The 23,177-nt window shown below is 37.8% G+C and overlaps 1 protein-coding gene across 8 annotated transcripts in view; it reads right to left on the bottom strand.

Moving 5' to 3' along the window:
* Nucleotides 1–2,421: 2,421 nt before the first annotated feature.
* LOC126275354 (large proline-rich protein BAG6-like) overlaps nt 2,422–23,177 on the bottom strand; it is a 229,037-nt gene continuing 208,281 nt past the window's right edge. For all 8 annotated transcript variants that reach the window (XM_049977192.1, XM_049977196.1, XM_049977189.1 and 5 more), the window contains exon 23: nt 2,422–3,178. In XM_049977192.1, coding sequence (XP_049833149.1) covers nt 2,988–3,178 — 191 coding nt within the window. In that variant the 3' untranslated portion in view covers nt 2,422–2,987. The remainder of the gene's footprint in view (nt 3,179–23,177) is intronic.

Raw genomic sequence — 23,177 nt, 5'->3', positions numbered from 1 at the left:
CACGAAGGCTTGGACTACCTCTTGCCATGTCCTGAGATGAGGGATATGCAACTCAAAATCCTGCCCACATTATCCAAAGAAGTGTTCTGCCACTCTCCCAACCTACAAAATATCCTTGTCCATCCCTACTCCCAATCCTGCAACCCATGAGTCATTCCCCTGTGGCGAGCGCAGGTGCATGACCTGTCCCATCCACCACATCCTACTGCAGTCCAGTCACAGACATTTCGTACCCAATAAAAGTAAGGACCACCTGCAAAATCAGGCATGTTATATATCAGAAATACTGAAATTGCTACACAGTATCTATGTGGACATGACAAGTACCCAACTATTTACTTGCAGGAATGGTCAATGCAATGAAATGATCGTATGGCATTGTTGGCCGGGAGGCCCCATGTGGGGGAAGTTCGGCCGCCATATTGCAAGTCGTTTTTAGTTGACGCCACTTCGGCGACTTGTGAGTCAATAACGACGAAATTATGATGAAGGACACACAACACCCAGTCATCACGAGGCAGAGAAAATCCCTGACCCCGCCGGGAATTGAACCCAGGACCCCGTGCACGGGAAATGAGAACGCTACCGCAAGACCAATACGGAAAACCGCAAACTTGGCCATCCAGTTGCTGAACATGCTGCAAACTACAACACAAATTACTTGAACAGCTGCTTCACCACTCAGGCCATCCGCATACTCCGTTCTACTGCCTTCTCCCACCACTCTTTCTCCACCCATCCCAAGTGTGTACACCCCTTGTTTTCACTCTCCTCCCTTGTCTGTCTCCCTCTACCTCTCCCCCCGTGCTCTTATATTCCCTACACTCTGAACTTGAGTGTGCCCCCCCCCCAATCCCTCTCCAGTCTCCATCTACACAGGCAGCTGCTTTCAATAATCAGTAGAGAGAGAGAGAGAGAGAGAGAGAGAGAGAGAGAGAGAGAGAGAGAGAGAGAGAGAGAGAGAGAGAGAGAGAGAGAGAGAGAGATCAAACGCTAGTTACGATTGTTTTCTATTAAACGTTTCTGTGCACCACATGTCAGTCTTATGTCCTCTCTAAGTGATTACCTTTCCAGCATTTTATAGCTGTTAGGTTTTTATTATTAAACATGAACTTACCAAGAGAGGTATCTGTTCTTACAACTAGGAAAAACAATCCTGTAATGTTCATCTACAGTATTGGTGGTGTCCTGCTGAACAGTCATATTGATTCAATATCTAGACGTAGTGTTGCAAAGTGACATGAAATGGAACTAGCATGTAAGGTGCAGAAAGGTAAATGGTCAACTTGGGATTATTGGGATAATTTCAGGCAAGTGCAGCACTTCTATAAAAGGGAATGTATATAGACCATTACTGCGACCATTCCTCAGTCCTGCTCAAGTGTTTGGGATACCACTAGGACAGATTAATAATGCTTTGTGAACTCAAATGAGAATCTCTGGAGGGAAGACAATGTTCTCTTCATGAAATGTTTGTGGAAATTTAGAGACAGAATTTGCTGCTAACTGCAGTGTGATTCAATTGCAGCCCACCTACATTTCACACAAGACTGGGAAGACAAGATAGAGAACTTTGTGCTCTTACTGAGGCACACAGACAATCATTTTTCAATCCCTCCATTTTCAAGTGGTACAGGAAAGGAAATGACTAGCAATGGCACAACGTACCCCTGCCATGCACTGTATGGTAGCTTGCAGAGTATGTATGCAGATGTAGCTATTGCTTGTACAGACATGTACATGTCACTGAAACATAAGTACATTGGAGATGGAGTCTGCAATACCTTACACCCATTAAGCTTTGCCATAAAGCATCCATTTCAACTTTTTTAACAAAATTTTATGGTTAATGCTCACAATGGACTAGTCTTGTTTCAAACTAAGTGACTGCCCCTTTAATAGAAACGCATGGGAATTGGGTAAGCAAATTAGAATTGCATGCAACAACATATTACCACAAATCATTATTCATCCCAAATTATGTTTCGAACTATCAACCCTCCAGTACCTCATTAGTTTATCAGAGTAAACATGTCCTAAAATTCTGTAACACCTTCATAAACACTGGTAACTATTTGTAAGTTATCTATCCATACCCGCCAAACCAATTTCACAAGTTTGCCACATCACTCAGATGCTGTTTCTAGCATTTGGGGCATTTTACAGATGAACTCTTAGATTTTCATTTGACTTTGTATTTAAACCTGTGAAATTTTAAGGTGAAAAAGATCTATTAACATCATCAATTTGTTCCTATTACATTTTCATATGCCTTACAACTATTTATTGTTGTTATTATAGGTTTGAATTTCATTTTATTACATGGCCCTTCTATACGTATCACATTATTTCCTCAGAAAGTAAATGTAAATAAGTAAACTTATGTCTAAGGAAGTTAAGGAAGTAACTATACTCAGAATGTTGACAACTTATAAATTTTTGCCTTTAATGAATAATAAGATACACTGATGTGAAGAGTGAGCAACTGCAAATGGTGCACTTGCAAAAATTTCCAAGGCTCAACATTCCTGAACAGCTGCTACACAATTTCGACATCATTTCAATAAAAGAAATTCAAAATGTATTATAGATATATGAATAATCAAATTTAGAGATATCAAATCAAAGTTTAATTTCAACTATGTCAAATTACTTGAAGTAAAAGGTAAAAATGATTACGATTAATACTTGATTAATGCAAACCAGTTTAGAATTACATTATCAAATAAATGCTCAGCATGAACTCTAATCTATTTCCAGTTGTTGGAAGTGCAGTATGTGTGTCTCCCTCAACAGCTGGTTTTTAGTAATATAATTTCAACACCAACTGCGTTCACATTTGAAATTATGGCACACTAGTTGCACCAAGTGTCGTAATAGGCAAATATATGTCGTACAGTGACAGGAACTCAACTGCAAAGTTATCTTCAACAGAAGTAATGTAATGTCCACAAGTGGCAATCATGCAAATCACAAGGAATAGTACATTATTTTTCAAAATATTTTGTTGTATTTGGGAATCGTTCATTTGTCACATCAGAACTTGTGCCTACATTGTCCTGGAAAGACAACTTCATCTGTTCACGATAAGCAGCCTGAAGCTCTAAATCTTCTCCAGCTGCTTCCATATCTGGTGTCTCTCTCATTCCAGCACTTGTCACAGCATGTCTTACTCCATCTGTAATCAAGAAATGAATTTTATGAACATTTAACTCATAGCAGCAGTAAACCTATTAGTCTCTCAGTACAATCAAATAGATGGCCTTATCCAAAACAATAAAAACGTCTGTACAAAAACCAAGTATGTTGTACTCCCATCTGTGATCAAGGAAGGTCCTTTAGAAACATTTCACCCACATCAACAGTAAACCAGTTGGTATCACAGTACAATCAAATAGATGGGCTTATCCAAAACAATGAAAACTTCCTGTACAAAAACCAAGTTGATTTCACAACACAGATCGCACAATTTTGAGCCTCATTCACACAACTTAAACATCCACTACTCACTTACTAACCATTATACACATTGCATTTTAAAGGTGTATTTAACATTCAGCATAGGTTTATATACCTACCGTTACTGGATCTTACAGACAACTGGTAGAAAGCTTCAAAAAACTTGCAAAATACTGCACCGTAATTTCCCAACAATGCTATAGTGTTGTGTGTGCCAACCATAAACTGGCTGTAAATATGTTTACAACTAGAGTCAAGGACAGCACTAAATGTATTTTTCAAAAATACTATGAATGGAAAGGTACCATATCTGTACAGAACAAAATGCCCAAACTTCTCAATTCAGTCAATGTAATCGTAGGTATCAACAACAACAAGGCATGTGCAGATAATCTATTTCTCACAGATGCTGTATTCTGTGATGTTAGAAAGAGCATTTGCATGCACAGGTTGTTTTGAGTATCAACATCCTGCTTCTTTGAGGAAATTCCTGCTATTGGAACTGTATTCTTTGAGGGAGATGCAAAAGCTGTAAATATTTTAGATTCTAGTGACATGTCCACTGCAGGAGCTATTTACACAGAAATTTGCAAACTATACCTGTGGCTAGTAATATAATTGTTCTGATTCATATTGGTTGTTTTCTGTGAGATAGATTTAATGTAATCAACCAGAGGCATTAAGCTAGCAGAAATAGCATACAATGAAAGTGATAAGGAAATTATAGCCCTCAACACAAGCTTAATGTACACTGACAGTGAAGTGTGAGAATATATATGGTAAAGACGCAGATAACAGCGGCAACGGGATCATACTGCACATATTGATAAGCAAAGAGACATGTTCACCTCTCAATCTCCTGTCTCCTGGTTAGTAAGGTCCAGACACAATACAACACTGGGCACTACACACAATAAATAAATGAGTAAACAAAAAAACTGACAATAGCTTTTGGATCAATAAATGGATTATACTTAAACTTTACACTATTTAAAAAAACAGCTTTAGATTGCACAGTGTTCCTTATTAACTCAATAACAACATTTCACATGGATAGGGAACCCTCAGCTTATGTTTTAAAAAAAAAATCAAAATACCTGATAATGCTGAATCCATACAAGACACATAGTTCTTGAGTTAATAAAGAATACTGTGCAACAACTTTTTTAAATAGCAGCAATAATAAAGCTGCCATATCACCACGCCAAGATGGAATGTAATGATTTTTAACTTTACACATTTCTGCAATTTCCAATTCCATGTGTTTTTGATGTAGACTTGAGAAATATTCTAACTATTGAGCAAAACTTCATTTAGGATAATATACACACAATCATCCCCCCATGAACCATGGACCTTGCCGTTGGTGGGGAGGCTTGCGTGCCTCAGCGATACAGATAGCCGTACCGTAGGTGCAACCACAACGGAGGGGTATCTGTTGAGAGGCCAGACAAACGTGTGGTTCCTGAAGAGGGACAGCAACCTTTTCAGTAGTTGCAGGGGCAACAGTCTGGATGATTGACTGATCTGGCCTTGTAACAATAACCAAAACAGCCTTGCTGTGCTGGTACTGCGAACGTCTGAAAGCATGGGGAAACTACGGCCGTAATTTTTCCCGAGGGCATGCAGCTTTACTGTATGATTAAATGATGATGGCATCCTCTTGGGTAAAATATTCCGGAGGTAAAATAGTCCCCCATTCGGATCTCCGGGTGGGGACTACTCAAGAGGATGTCGTGATCAGGAGAAAGAAAACTAGCGTTCTACGGATCAGAGCGTGGAATGTCAGATCCCTTAATCAGGCAGGTAGGTTAGAAAATTTAAAAAGGGAAATGGATAGGTTAAAGTTAGATATGGTGGGAATTAGTGAAGTTCAGTGGCAGGAGGAACAAGACTTTTGGTCAGGTGAATACAGGGTAATAAACACACAATCAAGTAGGTGTAATGCAGGAGTAGGTTTAATAATGAATAGGAAAATAGGAATAGAGGACGAAGAAATTGAAGAAATGTATGATCAAATAAAAGAAATTATTCAGATAGTGAAGGGTGGTGAAAATTTAGTAGTCATGGGTGACTGGAATTCGGTAGTAGGAAAAGGGAGAGAAGGAAAAGTAGTAGGTGAATATGGACTGGTGCAAAGAAATGAAAAAGGACGCCGTCTGGTAGAATTTTGCACAGAGCGTAACTTAATCATAGCTAACACTTGGTTCAAGAATCATAAAAGAAGGCTGTATACATGGATGAAGCATGGAGATACTGACAGGTTTCAGGTAGATTATATAATGGTAAGACAGAGATTTAGGAACCAGGTTTTAAATTGTAAGACATTTCCAGGGGCAGATGTGGACTCTGACCACAATCTATTGGTTATGACCTGTAGATTAAAGCTGAAGAAACTGCAAAAAAGTGGGAATTTAAGGAGATGGGACCTGCATAAACTAAAAGAAACAGAGGTTGTACAGAGTTTCAGGGAGAGCAAAAGGAAGCAATTGACAGCAATGGGGGAAAGAAATACAGTAGAAGAAGAGGGTAGCTTTGAGGGATGAATTAGTGAAGGCAGCAGAGGATCAAGTAGGTAAAAAGACAAGCGCTAGTAGAAATCCTTGGGTAACAGAAGAAATATTGAACCTAATTGATGAACGGAGAAAATATAAAAATGCAGTAAATGAAGCAGGCAAAAAGGAATACAGACGTCTCAAAAATGAGATCAACAAGAAGTGCAAAATGGCTAAGCAGGGGTGGCTAGAGGACAAATGTAAGGATGTAGAGGCTTATCTCACTAGGGATAAGATAGTTACTGCCTACAGGAAAATTAGAGAGACCTTTGGAGATAAGAGAACCACTTGTATGAACATCAAGAGCTCAGATGGAAACCCAGTTCTAAGCAAAGAAGGGAAAGCAGAAAGGTGGAAGGAGTATATAGAGGGTCTATACAAGGGCGATGTACTTGAGGACAATATTATGGAAATGGAAGAGGATGTAGATGAAGATGAAATGGGAGATCTGATACTGCGTGAAGAGTTTGACAGAGCACTGAAAGACCTGAATCGAAACAAGGCCAATATTCTATTGGAACTACTGACAGCCTTGGGAGAGCCAGTCCTGACAAAACTCTACCATCTGGTGAGCAAGATGTATGAGACAGGCAAAATACCCTCAGACTTCAAGAAGAATATAATAATTCCAATCCCAAAGAAAGCAGGTGTTGACAGATGTGAAAATTACCGAACTATCAGTTTAATAAGTCACAACTGCAAAATACTAACGCGAATTATTTACAGACGAATGGAAAAACTAGTAGAAGCCGACCTCAGGGAAGATCAGTTTGGATTCCATGGAAATGTTGGAACACATGAGGCAATACTGACCCTATGACTTATCTTAGAAGAAAGATTAAGGAAAGGCAAACCTACGTTTCTAGCATTTGTAGACTTGGCGAAAGCTTTTGACAATGTTGACTGAAATACTCTCTTTCAAATTCTGAAGGTGGCAGGGGTAAAATACAGGGAGCACAAGGCTATTTACAATTTGTACAGAAACCAGAGTCGAGGGACATGAAAGGGAGGCAGTGGTTGGGAAGGGAGTGAGACAGGGTTGTAGTCTCTCCCCGATGTTATTCCATCTGTATATTGAGCAAGCAGTGAAGGAAACAAAAGAAAAATTCGGAGTAGGTATTAAAATCCATGGAGAAGAAATAAAAACATTGAGGTTCACAGATGACACTGTAATTCTGTCAGAGACAGCAAAGGACTTGGAAGAGCAGTTGAACGGAATGGGTAGTGTCTTGAAAGGAGGATATAAGATGAACATCAACAAAAGCAAAACAAGGATAATGGAATGTAGTCGAATTAAGTCGGGTGATGCTGAGAGAATTAGTTTAGGAAATGAGACACTTAAAGTAGTGAAGGAGTTTTGCTATTTGGGGAGCAAAATAACTGATGATGGTCGAAGTAGAGAGGATATAAAATGTAGACTGGCAATGGCAAGAAAAGCGTTTCTGAAGAAGAGAAATTTGTTAACATCGAGTATAGATTTAAGTGTCAGGAAGTCGTTTCTGAAAGTATTTGTATAGAGTGTAGCCATGTATGGAAGTGAAACATGGACGATAAATAGTTTGGACAAGAAGAGAATAGAAGCCTTCGAAATTAGGTGCTACAGAAGAATGTTGAAGATTAGATGGGTAGATCACATAACTAATGAGGAAGTATTGAATCGGATTGGGGAGAAGAGAAGTTTGTGGCACAACTTGACAAAAAGAAGGGATCGGTTGGTAGGACATGTTTTGAGGCATCAAGGGATCACAAATTTAGCATTGGAGGGCAGCGTGGAGGGTAAAAATCGTAGAGGGAGACCAAGAGATGACTACACTAAGCAGATTCAGAAGGATGTAGGTTGCAGTAGGTACTGGGAGATGAAGAAGCTTTCACAGGAGAGAGCAGCATGGAGAGCTGCATCAAACCAGTCTCGGGACTGAAGACCACAACAACAACAACAACAACAACAACACACAATTGTATGATATACTTCTCACAAATCTTATTTCAACTGTTTATCATCATATATGAACTTGTACAATCATGCTCTAAAATTTTAATTAATTTATTCCTTAAAAAACAGACTTTAGAACGAACAAAGATGTGAGGGCTAAGACTTGTCTCAAGCCATAGAATGGGACAGAAGGGCAGTACAAGAGGTAGACATAAGAGGAGCGGTAGCAAACACTTCTTATCAGAGTAGAAGTAGGAAAGACCCAGTGACAGGCTTATCCAGAAGACTTTGGAGTTGTGTAACTTGGGAGGACTTCTATGGAAGCACAATGTATCCACTGTAATATTAATTTTCATGGGATTTAATGAAGCAACAGCGAATCTGAGTAAATCATTTTGTTTGCCTCTTTGAGGCGAATTCAGCGACTTTTTGAGGCATTCTGCTGACAATTATTAACAGAGATATGGTGCAAATTAAGAATGACAATTTTTCACAGCTTACAAAAACATTAATCGCTCACAAATCCCAATAGCTACAGAATGTACAATCTCAAACGAAAGAGAAATGTTTGCAGTTATGATTAAATTATTGTTAAAATATTCAAATGACAAGCTGTATGACACGGAATTTTAAGTATTTGAAAATGCAAATGTAACACTTATTCTATTACACATACATTAGATATGATAACAGCATATGAGAACCCCACAAATTTCCTCCTCATATTTGTGCAGAATGGTTACTGTTAATATATATTTAGAAAACAAGTGCAATTTCATTTAAATTACAACAATATAAATTAGGCGTCATTCAAAATTGATATGCCTGATGTCAATAGTGAAGACACCATCTTCAAAGGTGACTGAAAACTCTTTTGTTACTTTTTTGCATGTTTCCTTTCTGTGTAGTATTTCACGTGAAACTGCCATTTATGTTTTCGCTGTTAATGTGATCTACAAGGCATAAATGCATGTGTAATGTCTGAGAATAACTGCATTAAACTGCACATCTTTTGGCATATGTAGCTTTCACCACCAGTCCTCGAACTTTTTTAGCAATAAAATCATTTTAAAATATTTAATATTTCATGGAGTCCTAAAATTAGTAAAACCGGATTTTATGGCCATTTTTTAATTATGAGGGATTGCTGAACGGTAACCCCTCCAAATTTTTTATTCTGTTCTCAGTATCAGTTGAGGTATTGTATTTCATGCATATTACACGGTCAACTTTCTGGCTTCACCGAGAGAAGTTTTAACTCTTTGCCGCTGGAGGGCTCCAAATTATAGTGCAACAACAATCTGGTGGCGTTGAATGTAACTATTTCAGTGCTTGACGAAATTTTCAGAAAGCTGAAAGCAGAAATTCGAAGAGTTTATGTGCATATGGAGCATGCTCTCCTTCAGCATGACAATGCCATACCACACATGAGCACTGAGACATCTGCAACAAGCCAATGCCTTGGGTTCACTATCATTAATTGTACTCCATACAGTGCAGACTCCTGCTGGAGGTTTCAGTCCTCCCTCGGGCGCGCACGTGCATGCATGCGTGCGCGCGCGGTCTTTAGCACAAGTTCGTTTAAGTAGAGTGTAAGTCTAGGGACCGATGACCTCAGCAGATTAGTCCCTCAGGAAAACACCCCCCCCCCTCCCCCCTCACACACACACACACACACACACACACACACACACACACACACAGTGCTGACTTGAGGACTTTGCTTTCATAGTGATGCAAGCACAGATGCAGCTGTGGTGCAGTCAACAAATCTAAACATTCCACATTGCAGGATCAACAAACTGATCACCAGGGTGACTATTTTCTGGAATTAATATGTAGGCTAAAGATGTAGAATGTTAATGAAATTAATTTTATTTAAAGAGCTTTAAGAGCTTTAGCTGATGCTGAGGGAATTAGATTAGGAAATGAGACACTTAAAGTAGTGAAGGAGTTTTGCTATTTGGGGAGCAAAATAACTGATGATGGTCGAAGTAGAGAGGATATAAAATGTAGACTGGCAATGGCAAGGAAAGCGTTTCTGAAGAAGAGAAATTTGTTAACATCGAGTATAGATTTAAGTGTCAGGAAGTCGTTTCTGAAAGTATTTGTATGGAGTGTAGCCATGTATGGAAGTGAAACATGGACGATAAATAGTTTGGACAGGAAGAGATTAGAAACTTTCGAAATGTGGTGCTACAGAAGAATGCTCAAGATCAGATGGGTAGACCACATAACTAATGAGGAGGTATTGAATAGAATTGGGGAGAAGAGGAGCTTGTGGCACAACTTGACAAGAAGAAGGGACCGGTTGGTAGGACATGTTCTGAGACATTGAGGGATCACCAGTTTAGTACTGGAGGGCATTGTGGAGGGGGGAAAATCGTAGAGGGAGACCAAGAGATGAATACACTAAACAGATTCAGAAGGATGTAGGTTGCAGTAGGTACTGGGAGATGAAGGAGCTTGCACAGGATAGAGTAGCATGGAGAGCTGCATCAAACCAGTCTCTGGACTGAAGACCACAACAACAACAACAACAGCATAAGAACTTTGAAGGTATTACTTTTCAGCACATTCTCAGATAATAATTTAATGAAAATCGTACAAAAATAAGTACATTATGGATTACTGACTTCTACAATGCTGTACAAAACAACACACAATAGTAAAATACACTGTACTGATTCCAATGTAAATTGATAAAATTGTTTCCATTTAATGGAAGATATGAAGGTTTTTATTTCTGACCGACTGTTCAACATGAGGTTTTATAGATAACAGTTGAAGCTGCACGTCAGGTTCATTATCCAGCCTATTGTAGTATTTTATCTATGTAGCAGCATATGCTGACAATGCCATTACACACAATTATGTTGTTGGGAATGGTAGCCTATCGAAATATATCGTTCCTAAACAGGATTCATAGATTTTGTTGACATATTTTCTGGCTTTTGCAAATTTAGTACTAAAAGATTCTTAACCCCTCAATTTATTTTTAGTTTTGTATGTATTCTGCTCTTCTGGAACGTGAGTCTCAGACACACACATACTGAGGGAACGTTGAATCAGTTCTTCAAATATTTTATTTGGTAATGTTGCTGTCTCACTAATGAACACCTTCATGGTTAAAAAGCTTTCTAGTTCTTTCTACCCAACACAAACAATCCAAATATTAATTTTTTTGAAGACTGTTATTTTGTTATTATTATTGAAAACAGTCGTTTGTTTTCCTTGTATAGATAGATTTAAACTCATTAATTTTTCCAAATATATCTGCTGAAAATGCTAGTCTGAACAACTCTTATCACTCAATTGGATTTACCTTAAAAGAAGAGTGTGTTATAAAAGTTTGTAATTCAGAACTTAGTTTGAATAACTTTGTTAAGTCTTCCCTGAAGTAACAATCTAACCTTGGTGTGCAACAGAGCATTTTATATCTGCTCCCATAATCTTCACGCAATATTGTAAACATTCGGCACTGAAGAGAGTGGAATTAATGTAACCGATAATTTTTACTACTTCATCAAGAACCAATTTTAGATTTGAAATCTTGTTTATCACAAGCTCTTGTTCATACAGGATACAATAACTGGGTGCTTTACTTATTAGTGATACTGCTCCTTACCAGTCACTGCCTTGGCCCCGTTTGTACAAATATTACCGAGCAAGGTGGCACAGTGGTTAGCACACTGGACTCGCATTCGGGAGGACGACGGTTCAATCCCGTCTCCGGCCATCCTGATTTAAGTTTTCCGTGATTTCCCTAAATCGTTTCAGGCAAATGCCGGGATGGTTCCTTTGAGAGGGCACGGCCGATTTCCTTCCCAATCCTTCCCTAACCCGAGCTTGCGCTCCGTCTCCAATGACCTCGTTGCCGACGAGGCGATAAATACTAACCACCACCACACTGTACAAATATTGTCACAACTGGAAGGTTTGTTTGAACAAATTGTTAATTGTGCTAAAAATTTCTTTTCCAATAGAGTTAATTGGCAGTGATGTGAACATGACACATTGTCTTTTGAGTGAACATTTCTATGGATATCGTACAATTATGTGACAGTGTGTGCTTTGCTCACTTGTGCAATAGGATAGCTGACCAAATACAATGCATCCATGGCTTTTTCATTCACAGTTAGTGTTGCATACTTCATAGTCTTTTGGCTTCTTAATAACAGTTCTTTCTTATGTATAAAAAAGTTCTTCATTTTTACCTTTGCAATCGGGATGTATACTGTCTAAATGTTGGCATATCTTAAAAGGTGCCATGGACTGTACAATTGTTGTAAAATAGCTTGCTACATAATATGCAGAGAGGTGAGCCATTAGAATCAACTACACCTTTTGAGATATTTGTGGACGAGAGAGCTCAGTGGAATGTTCACAGCATGTGTAGATGATTATATGAGAGTGAGAGTGTGAGTGTTGCTACATACCTACTTGAACAAGCCTGTCACCTCATTTTAGACTATTACACACTGACAAGAAGAGGTTCCCAGGTGTGTGATTGACTTTTTGAAACTATTTACGCCCTGCAGCCATTCAGCCCAGTGGCTCATATTTTGCGTGATATTTGGGAACCTTAAAAATGATGTAGTACACAGTGGTGTTATGGTGTAGTGACTAAAGTACAATCGTAACTTGCAGAAGGTTGTGGGTTTGAATCCTGTCAGGTGCTAGAAATCATCTTACTTTAAAATTTTTATTTAAATAACTTTGAACATTATTTTTATTCATTTAATTGTTTTAAATGCATTTTTTTTTACAATTTCTAATATTTTGGTACATCATGTTAACTATTTCATGTGCTCTTACTCTGTCGTTAAAAAAGAAAGATCAGAATGTCTGTGCATGTGATTTTTATTATTTCACTATCACAGTATTTAAAAATGGTGATCTATCAGTGTGAAAAAAAAAAGAGAGAGAGAGAGAGAGAGAGAGAGAGAGAGAGAGAGAGAGAAACCAACAACAACAACAACAAAGTATGAAATTATTTATTTACATTAGCTATGCAGAGGTTTCAATAATGTCATTTTAATTGCAAGAGGTACATTCTATTGGATGGCAATCATCACACAAACATTTAAAAACAAATTCTTATTGCACCAGGGGGGAAATAATGCAGATGAAGATTTAAATTAAGGAAGGGGTTATTAATAAAACAACATTTAAGCAATATGAGGAATAGAAACCCACACAGTAGCGTTGATGAAAATATAAAAATGACAAAACAGAAGACATCATATAAAAAATAAGTAAAAGTCATATACACAAATACTCCAAATGGTAAAAAAGATTATAAAACAAAATAAGAGCAAATGAAATAGACAATATGATTTAAATGATATGGCGAAGGATTAGTAAACTAAAAAAATTACATTCGAACCAATTAAATAAATACGAAGAATGATAAGTCAATTCGATAAAGATTTGAAAATTTGTATGTTCCACACAGCCCCCTCCCCCTTCCCCGTTTTAATTACATAAAACAACAACAGTGATATCTAATATTTACATAGTACTCATGTCACAGCATGTGACACATCTTTTAAGATAACTGCAAACAAACAACTGGTGTTGTGTCTGAGTAATAATTGTTCAGAGTCCAAATAATCACACTTATCCTGTTTAAAAAACTTTGTACTATTTTGAAGAAATTTAGTTGATATGGAACTTGACTCTCTTGCACTGTTGGTCCATGCACATTCAGATTCTTTCTCTAGCTGACTTCTGTCTTACCACATGGACAATTATTCTATATTCTTCACAAGGATGGTTAACAAGGAAACAGGGGAGGAGAGAAGGGGAAAGAACTGTGAAGGTTCATTGGTGGGATACAAGATGTATTTAATGCTGGTGAGAGAGCAAGGACGAAGGGAATAGGCAGGTGGAGGGCAGGGGGTTACAGGAACCAAGAATGTGTTGATAGTGTTGGTGGGAAGAATCCAGATGGCACAGGAGTCAAAGTGAAGTGCACTGTGTTGGACAGCATGCATGGCAAGGGGTGGTCCAGTTGTCTCTTGGCCACTGTCTGACAGTGACCGTTCATTACTGACAACAGATTGTTAGTTGTGATGCCCATGTAGAACATGACACAGTTGTTGTTGCTAAGATGGTAGATTGTCCTAGCTACTTTCATTGGCAGCCATGATTTTGATGTGGCAGGAGATATCTGTAACAGGACTACAGGGCTGGAGTAGATGGTAATGGGAAGATGTATGGAAGAGGTCTCGCATCTAGGTCTACCGCAGTGACATGAACCATGAAGCATTATGATTGTTGCACTTGGTAAACCTGTTGATGAAATGTTCACTTGCAATACTGCTAAAGCAAAAGGGATGAATTACATGCATGATTTGAATGTAGCAGCACACAAAGTTTAAACAAGTTAACTGAAAACTCTATTTTGATCAAGCATGATCAAACAGTAGATGTTAGCACACAAGTTTTTCATAGATCTAAATAACGAATTGGCAAAAAAAGAAGGGAAGTGTTGACTGAAAGAATATTAAATGGATAAATTTTATCTGCTGTGTAGGGAAAAGATTTATGGATACAACCTCAGAAAATTAATATCTGAATTTACTTACCGTGAATTCTGAGTTAATGAAGTGCCTGAACAAAATATGACAACAAATATGTTTGTTATTTCTAACATGCGAAAAAGGGAACAAAATAACAGTACATGAATATTTCAAAAGGGCAAGCAAAATGAAAATTTCTGTATAATAAATGCAGACAACTATGTAATTGGGCAGTGGAGTGTCAACAGAACACATGACAGTGCTGATGCAAGGCAGAAGGAGAAGTTCAGCAGAAATAATGTACTCACTTCATACACCACAAAACTACTGATGCAAATAAAGAGTACTGTGACAGTGGTGCTACAGAGCAGATTACCCTGAATAAATAGTATGAGGTGTGTTTGCCACACTGCGGCCGCATCACTGTGGTCGGCGTTCTGCGCATGCACACTGGGTACCTACATCTGTTGTTTATGCACTGATGTCATTACAGTCAGATTTTTCCTTGTTTATGTTGTGTGTCAAGTGTTTAAAGATGCCTCTGATAATAATTGAGTCCCGCCAACTGTGAAGTACGGGCTGTTATAAGATTTCTTAATGCTAAAGGTCTAAAAACGATCGATATTAATCATGAGATCTGTGCAGTTTATGGCGAAAACATTATGAGTGAGGGAATGGTAAGAAAGTGGGTGAGAGCATTTAAATATGGCTGCACAACTGGTCATGATGAACAACGAAGTGGGCGTCCTTCGGTCATTAATGAAAGTTTGGTGCAGGAAGTGGACAATAGAGTGAGAGAAAACAGATGCTTTACGATTTATGTTCCAGCACTTGAAGAAACACCTGGGCGCTCAGCATCCTCACGATGATGACTAAGTCAAAGCAGTGGTGATGCAGTGCTTAACAAGTCAGGCAGCAAATTTCTATGAGGAGGGTATTCAAAAACTGGCACAACGTTATGACAAGTGCCTCAATATTAACAGAAATTATGTAGAAAAGTAGATTAAGGTACAAGCTTTCATGTAAAAATGAAATTATTGAGATATCTTCTTTTTTTAATTTCAAAATGGTACTTACTTAAAAAACTTGCCTCGTACTTTGTTGATATCTCAATTACACTACAAAATAAGTGGTTAAGTGCTAGAATGGACAGATGCAAACTTCATTTGTTCTGTCAGTGCTGTCATATGTAATGGCTACAATACCACTTTTTTTTCATGAATGATTTGGTCATCAAAATGAACAACACGTAAAGAAATATTGAAGAAATTTGAAAATATAGAAGGTCGTGACAATTTGTAAAAAAAATAAATTAAAAAAATAAAAGAGAGAGAGAGAGAGAGAGAGAGAGAGAGAGAGAGAGAGAGAGAGAGAGAGAGAGAGAGAGAGAGAGAGAGAGAGAGAGGGGGGGGGGGGGGGGGATGCATAAATACCATTTAAATTATGAGTAAACTGCTCTGTAGTTACTGGCCAGTTAATCAATTCCTATGTTAATGGATCAATGATTACAGACATTAAAGATACATAGTACTGAGCACACATTAAAGACAATCATGTAAGCTTCATTGAATTTTATTATGCAGTTTATTATGCATCTAATTTTTAAAGGAAGCTCAAACCTTGGGCATAATGTTAAACAATTTTAATGTGATAGAAACAAATAATCAAATAATATGGAAGTGAAGGAATTGCTTTTGGATAAAGGAATGGAATTATCAATTCGCCTACCTTATATCCACAAACAAAATGTAGCTGAACACAAAATTAGAACAACTGTTGAAGCTGCAAATTCAATGCTGAACTCTAGTAGATGAGCCAAAGGAGCGTGGGCTGAAGCTTCCAACACAGCAGTTTATACATTAAATCGTACAGGAATGTCTTCAGTACCAGACAAAACTCCTTTATGAGCTACGATTCAAATCAAGTTGCAGGAAAACTTGATCACCTGAGTATTTTTGGCATAGGCTGCTACATTCATACAAACTTTCCTCTTCAAAGTTTGATGATAAGGCCTTTTTTGGCAACTTTTTAGTTATGGTAACGACTGGCAACTGTTTAGTTATGGTAATAGCAGTGACAGGTCTGGTTTACTTGTAAAATTTTGGTCCATGATTTAAAATTAAGCTAGTAGTAGTTTGTAGTTCCTGTAGTGAATTTTGAATTTGATATACATTTGGAAAAATCTCAGATCTGAAATGCAGGGATGTGGTATCTCAAGCAGAAGATACAAAAAGAGTCACACACCTGTTGCTTTCATAGAAAGTCAAAGGGGGAAAAGAAACTTTGTGCACTTGATTCTGTAGGATGTTACGAGTGAAGAAATTGTTACAAACTAAGAGAACTAACTAAGTTCCTGAAAGCAGAAGGTTCTGGATGTTTGAAGAAAAGAGAAGATAAACAGGACAACAATAGACAATGAAGAAAACCAAGCTCCATGGAAAGTTCTGTATTCTTGATGCTAACAAAAGTTGGTGTTTATGACATAATGAACCAAACTGTTTTCCTGGTGTATTGTAGTCAAATGAGAACAAAAAATGGTTGCGAGCTACAAGTGAATAAATTAAATAGCTAAACAGCAATAATGCTTGGCTTTTAGTTGAACATCCTAAGAATTCCCAAGTATGACAAAACTATTGGGTTCTACCTACAGCTATGCGAAATTCATATATGCTATACATGTGAAATGTTTTGAAAGTGTAAAAAATGGTTATTCCAGCACTACCAGGGCATAGTGTGATGTATGTTTGATGCTTTCAAAGTGCCAAAAAATGAGAAAATTTACTAAAATTAGTATATTTCAGCAAAATTTATTGCTTTAGTGCCAAAATATCTAAATGTACAAGCACTACACTAATACTATTTTCATTATATGTTTGAATCATATTATTTTTTCGTTCTTTTCTTATATCTAAGCTATATGTAAACGGAATGGGTTATAGACCCCACCAAAGGTAAATTAATGAGTTGTTTTGTGTCAAGGATAATGTTTTGATAAATAGTTAGATATCTCTATGAAACAAAGTATGAAAGACACTCTTCAATTTGCAAATTCATGTATCTTCACAATTTTGTTTCAGTAAGTGGTAGCATACAGACGTATGCTTGGATTCGTTATACTAGCATTGTTAAAAAATGTGTACTTCAATCGTACATTAAAAGTGTTATAAAAAGCTATTAGAAAAATCAAGATTTGTTCGCACATTTAAAATGTCCACTCCTATCTGTTCATCATTTCACTCGCTGCCGAGATCCTACATCAAGTGGTTCGGAGCAGACAAGTAGAATTTACGCAATATCCTGGAAGAGCGATCCTGCATTGACATTGTTGCAATCAAGACTAAATACAATGGAATTAATGTGAAGCAGTACGTAACACAAATTATGAATGTTGACCTTCACTGTATTGATACTGAAGGTCCGCTGTTATTGGTACCAGTTAAAGTTCTCCCACAATTGTTACTGATTCATAAATTACCTTCAAATTTCTTTCTACTACTCTTTCCAATCAGTTTTTCCAATTATACAAGCAATTATTAATTAACATGCATTCCTCCACGCATCAATATTCAATGGTGACTGTTTAAAGGACAGTGCTGAGCAAAATATGAACAGATCATCTTGTTGAGATAAAAAGTTCTGAGATAAATGATTCATATTTTTGTTACAAGAAACTAATGAAAATTTCATTGGGTATTTGTTACATGTCCACGGGATTGGAAATGATAAAAACATTGACAGAGCAAATTAAAATTAAACACTGCCTACAAACAAGAGGAGCCGGGAATGCCGATTTCAGCAGTAAAAGTAGGAAGCTGCTATGCTGGCTGCTTATATGGCCGCACTTGGTGTCACCTCTCTGGTAGTAGATAATCTCTTTTCCTTCCAATTAATATCCTTTATGGAAAGTGCATTTCTACAGAAAAGGTGAAAATTTGCACAAAGTCGTCATTAAAGAGCAAGATAAGTCATTCAAATTCTATAAGACTGTGAATAATCGGGTTCATTAGTGAATACGCAAATAAACCTACTTTAATTGAAAAGTACCGATACAGATAAAATTTCATTTTTGAGAAAAAAATTAAAAAAATAAAAATTAAAAAATCATAATTTTCTTAAAAACTATTCACAATGGAGTCAAAGGAAATGGCCATTGTTGAAAATTCATTACAAAATGCAATATGCCAAGATGTCTGAAATTTGAGCCAGGCAACAGTAGAAGATAAAGCGCCAACTCGTTAACTGGCCGATGGCAACCAAAACGAGGTTGGCATCTCACTATCAAAAAATGATGACACCGGTAATAAAACTAATCATAATGTCACTCTTATGACCTTTGATGAGACAATTTCTCAGTTCTCACTGGGAAACATTTTTTTCAAATAGTGAAACTGAAAGGCACAAAAGGGAAAATTCCTTTGATTACTTGCTCACGACATCACAAATGCAAGACCAGGAAACACGTTCACAAAAGCAATGTAAATACTAGTGAGACACACTATGTGATAAAATTCATGCAACAAATAACACAAAAGTTTACAAAAAACAGGAATTTCAGGAAAGTATAACAACAACAACAACTTAAGGGTATAGGACAACAGTTTACACACAAAATCAGGCATCTTATGGTTTCAAGAATAATATTAGTCAACAGTTCATTGAAGTGAGCAAGACTATATGCATTGCATTATCTGACAAAATATCCGGAAAGTTGACAAAGCTAAGTAAACAATAAAAAATAGAAATAATTGCTGACATCTCCCACAATACAGATACGTTAACGAAAAGCGTATCATTTGTAGATAATGAACAGGAACAACTAGCAGGTGAGTTTTAAAACCTCAGTGAAGCATAAATCCCAAATTCAGGACATGCAACCCCAAGTGGATATGTCAGCAAAAAATTAGACGAATTCAGTCAGCGAGCTGCAAGACGTGTGCAAAAACTTACCTAGAGAACTATAAAAGTTGATTCTAAGAGTAGATCAGTGAAGTTTAGAGTCAAAATTTGCCAAAAAATAGAGATAAGATATATGCAGATGCAAAGGAAATAACTGAAAAAGCTGAAGCTAGGATGCTGTATACGGGCAGCACCCTTGCTGAAAAGATAGTGGTCAAGTGCAAAATTTATGTAGATACAATAGAAGACGCTCTAAAAGAGAAAGAAAGCCAATTTCTAGCTAAAATAGATTCAGGTTTAAAGGATGAAGAGGAAAGATTAAGGGGCAGTAGTGCTGAAACTACTGACATTCCAAAACAACATTTGACAGAAAAACTCATGCTTTTAGAGAAGTTAGATATTTTCACTGGTTACCCAAAATACATGGCTTGCCCGTCGAAGAAAAATAGTGAAGGTTGCAGAATTGCAGAATGTAGCAACTCTTGCCAGTAGTGGTACGTGTCGAGCAAGTGCAGTTGCCATGCCCTAAGCCACAAGCAAACATAAACATGCCTGTCACTGACAGCATGGCGTATTTGTCAACATTACTTGCAGGGATTACTTAGGCATCGACCTCTGAAAAGAAAAGAGCAAACCCCGTGGTCTTTATTAGAGCATATTGAAATGTTTTACCTCGTACCTGGCAAGAAGGCCAGAAAATTAGATTTGTTGTTGGCTACACAAAGGGTGCTGTAAATTCAAGGGCAGATATAAAGGAAATGAGCAAAAATTTAAGAAAAACAACTCCAATGGCCAAGTAGATTATGGCCAGCCTGTACAATATGTACAGAAACAAGCTACCGGCCATAATCAGCTGATCACTTGGCAAACACAAAACAATGCCAGACAGCCGTATAATCCACAGACAGTGGAATTTGGCCAGCAAAGTAACACACACAAGCTGAATAACATCCAAAGGCAAAGAGAATTTAAGTCTAGAGCCTCCTCACAGGATAATAACTGGTGTAATCAAACATCAACAGTCCACATACTAGAAGTTACACCTGACCTAGAGACCAATGCCACCGTGACGCTGGAAAACTTGAACCAGTCATGGTAGGGGTAAGAGTTCTGCAAACTGGTGGGAGAGTGGGGGCATGAGCTTGATTGACACTTGCTTTATCAGGTACACTCAAAGCAGTGATGTTGAAGATGATCTGTATCAAAGTAATGAGAGTACACAGGAAAACTTGACAGAGGGAAAGGTACAAGCTACTATTAAAGCCAAAATATTTGTCCTTGATGTATCCATTGTGCTTGACAGAGGTATTGCAACTAATTTGATGTCACAGAGATTCTTCTAAGAACTGAAGAAACTTGGGCATACATCCACACTGCCAATGCAAAATTGCAAGGTTCAAACTGCGACTGGTGAGAAATCGAAAGGAGTCAAAATACAAGCCTTAATTCCCATCCAATTAGGACTGTTTTCAGTATGATACAATTTTTCTTAGTAGAGAAATTAATAGTTGATTGTATTATCAGTATGGATACATTTAACACATGTTGTTGTTGTTGTCATCAGTCCTGAGACTGGTTTGATGCAGCTCTCCATGCTACTCTATCCTGTGCAAGCTGCTTCATCTCCCAGTACCTACTGCAACCTACATCCTTCTGAATCTGCTTAGTGTACTCATCTCTCGGTCTCCCTCTACGATTTTTACCCTCCACACTGCCCTCCAATGCTAAATTTGTGATCCCTTGATGCCTCAAAACATGTCCTACCAACCGATCCCTTCTTCTAGTCAAGTTGTGCCACAAACTTCTCTTCTCCCCAATCCTATTCAATACCTCCTCATTAGTTACGTGATCTATCCACCTTATCTTCAGTATTCTTCTGTAGCACCACATTTCGAAAGCTTCTATTCTCTTCTTGTCCAAACTAGTTATCGTCCATGTTTCACTTCCATACATGGCTACACTCCAAACAAATACTTTCAGAAACGACTTCCTGATACATAAATCTATATTCGATGTTAACAAATTTCTCTTCTTCAGAAACGCTTTCCTTGCCATTGCCAGTCTACATTTTATATCCTCTCTACTTCGACCATCATCAGTTATTTTACTTCCTAAATAGCAAAACTCCTTTACTACTTTAAGTGTCTCATTTCCTAATCTAATTCCCTCAGCATCACCCGATTTAATTTGACTACATTCCATTATCCTCGTTTTGCTTTTGTTAATGTTCATCTTATATCCTCCTTTCAAGACACTGTCCATTCCGTTCAACTGCTCTTCCAAGTCCTTTGCCGTCTCTGACAGAATTACAATGTCATCGGCGAACCTCAAAGTTTTTACTTCGTCTCCATGAATTTTAATACCTACTCCAAATTTTTCTTTTGTTTCCTTTACTGCTTGCTCAATATACAGATTGAATAACATCGGGGAGAGGCTACAACCCTGTCTCACTCCTTTCCCAACCACTGCTTCCCTTTCATGCCCCTCGACTCTTATGACTGCCATCTGGTTTCTGTACAAATTATAAATAGCCTTTCTCTCCCTGTATTTTACCCCTGCCACCTTTAGAATTTGAAAAAGAGTATTCCAGTCAACATTGTCAAAAGCTTTCTCTAAGTCTACAAATGCTAGAAACATAGGTTTGCCTTTTCTTAATCTTTCTTCTAAGATAAGTCGTAAGGTCAGTATTGCCTCACGTGTTCCAACATTTCGACGGAATCCAAACTGATCCTCCCCGAGGTCTGCATCCACCAGTTTTTCCATTCGTCTGTAAAGAATTCGCGTTAGTATTTTGCAGCCGTGGCTTATTAAACTGATAGTTCGGTAATTTTCACATCTGTCAGCACCTGCTTTCTTTGGAATTGGAATTATTATATTCTTCTTGAAGTCTGAGGGTATTTCGCCTGTCTTATACATCTTGCTCACCAGCTGGTAGAGTTTTGTCATGACTGGCTCTCCCAAGGCCGTCAGTAGTTCTAATGGAATGTTGTCTACTCCGGGGGCCTTGTTTCGACTCAGGTCTTTCAGTGCTCTGTCAAACTCTTCACGCAGTATCGTATCTCCCATTTCGTCTTCATCTACATCCTCTTCTATTTCCATAATATTGTCCTCAAGTACATCGCCCTTGTATAAGCCTTCTATATACTCCTTCCACCTTTCTGCCTTCCCTTCTTTGCTTAGAACTGGGCTGCCATATGAGCTCTTGATATTCATACACGTGGTTCTCTTCTCTCCAAAGGTCTCTTTAATTTTCCTGTAGGCAGTATCTATCTTACCCCTAGTGAGATAAGCTTCTACATCCTTACATTTGTCCTCTAGCCATCCCTGTTTAGCCATTTTGCACTTCCTGTCGATCTCATTTTTGAGACGTTTGTATTCCTTTTTGCCTGCTTCATTTACTGCATTTTTATATTTTCTCCTTTCATCAATTAAATTCAATATTTCTTCTGTTACCCAAGGATTTCTAGCAGCCCTCGTCTTTGTACCTACTTTATCCTCTGCTGCCTTCACTACTACATCCCTCAGAGCTACCCATTCTTCTTCTACTGTATTTCTTTCCCCTATTCCTGTCAATTGTTCCCTTATGCTCTCTCTGAAACTCTGTACAACCTCTGGTTCTTTCAGTTTATCCAGGTCCCATCTCCTTAATTTCTCACATTTTTGCAGTTTCTTCAGTTTTAATCTACAGGTCATAACCAATAGATTGTGGTCAGAGTCCACATCTGCCCCTGGAAATGTCTTACAACTTAAAACCTGGTTCCTAAATCTCTGTCTTACCATTATATAATCTATCTGATACCTTTTAGT

Source organism: Schistocerca gregaria, chromosome 1, assembly GCF_023897955.1.
Source record: "Schistocerca gregaria isolate iqSchGreg1 chromosome 1, iqSchGreg1.2, whole genome shotgun sequence".
In the NCBI taxonomy this organism is placed as follows: domain Eukaryota; kingdom Metazoa; phylum Arthropoda; class Insecta; order Orthoptera; family Acrididae; genus Schistocerca; species Schistocerca gregaria.
This window is presented reverse-complemented; position numbering and strand designations above follow the sequence as displayed.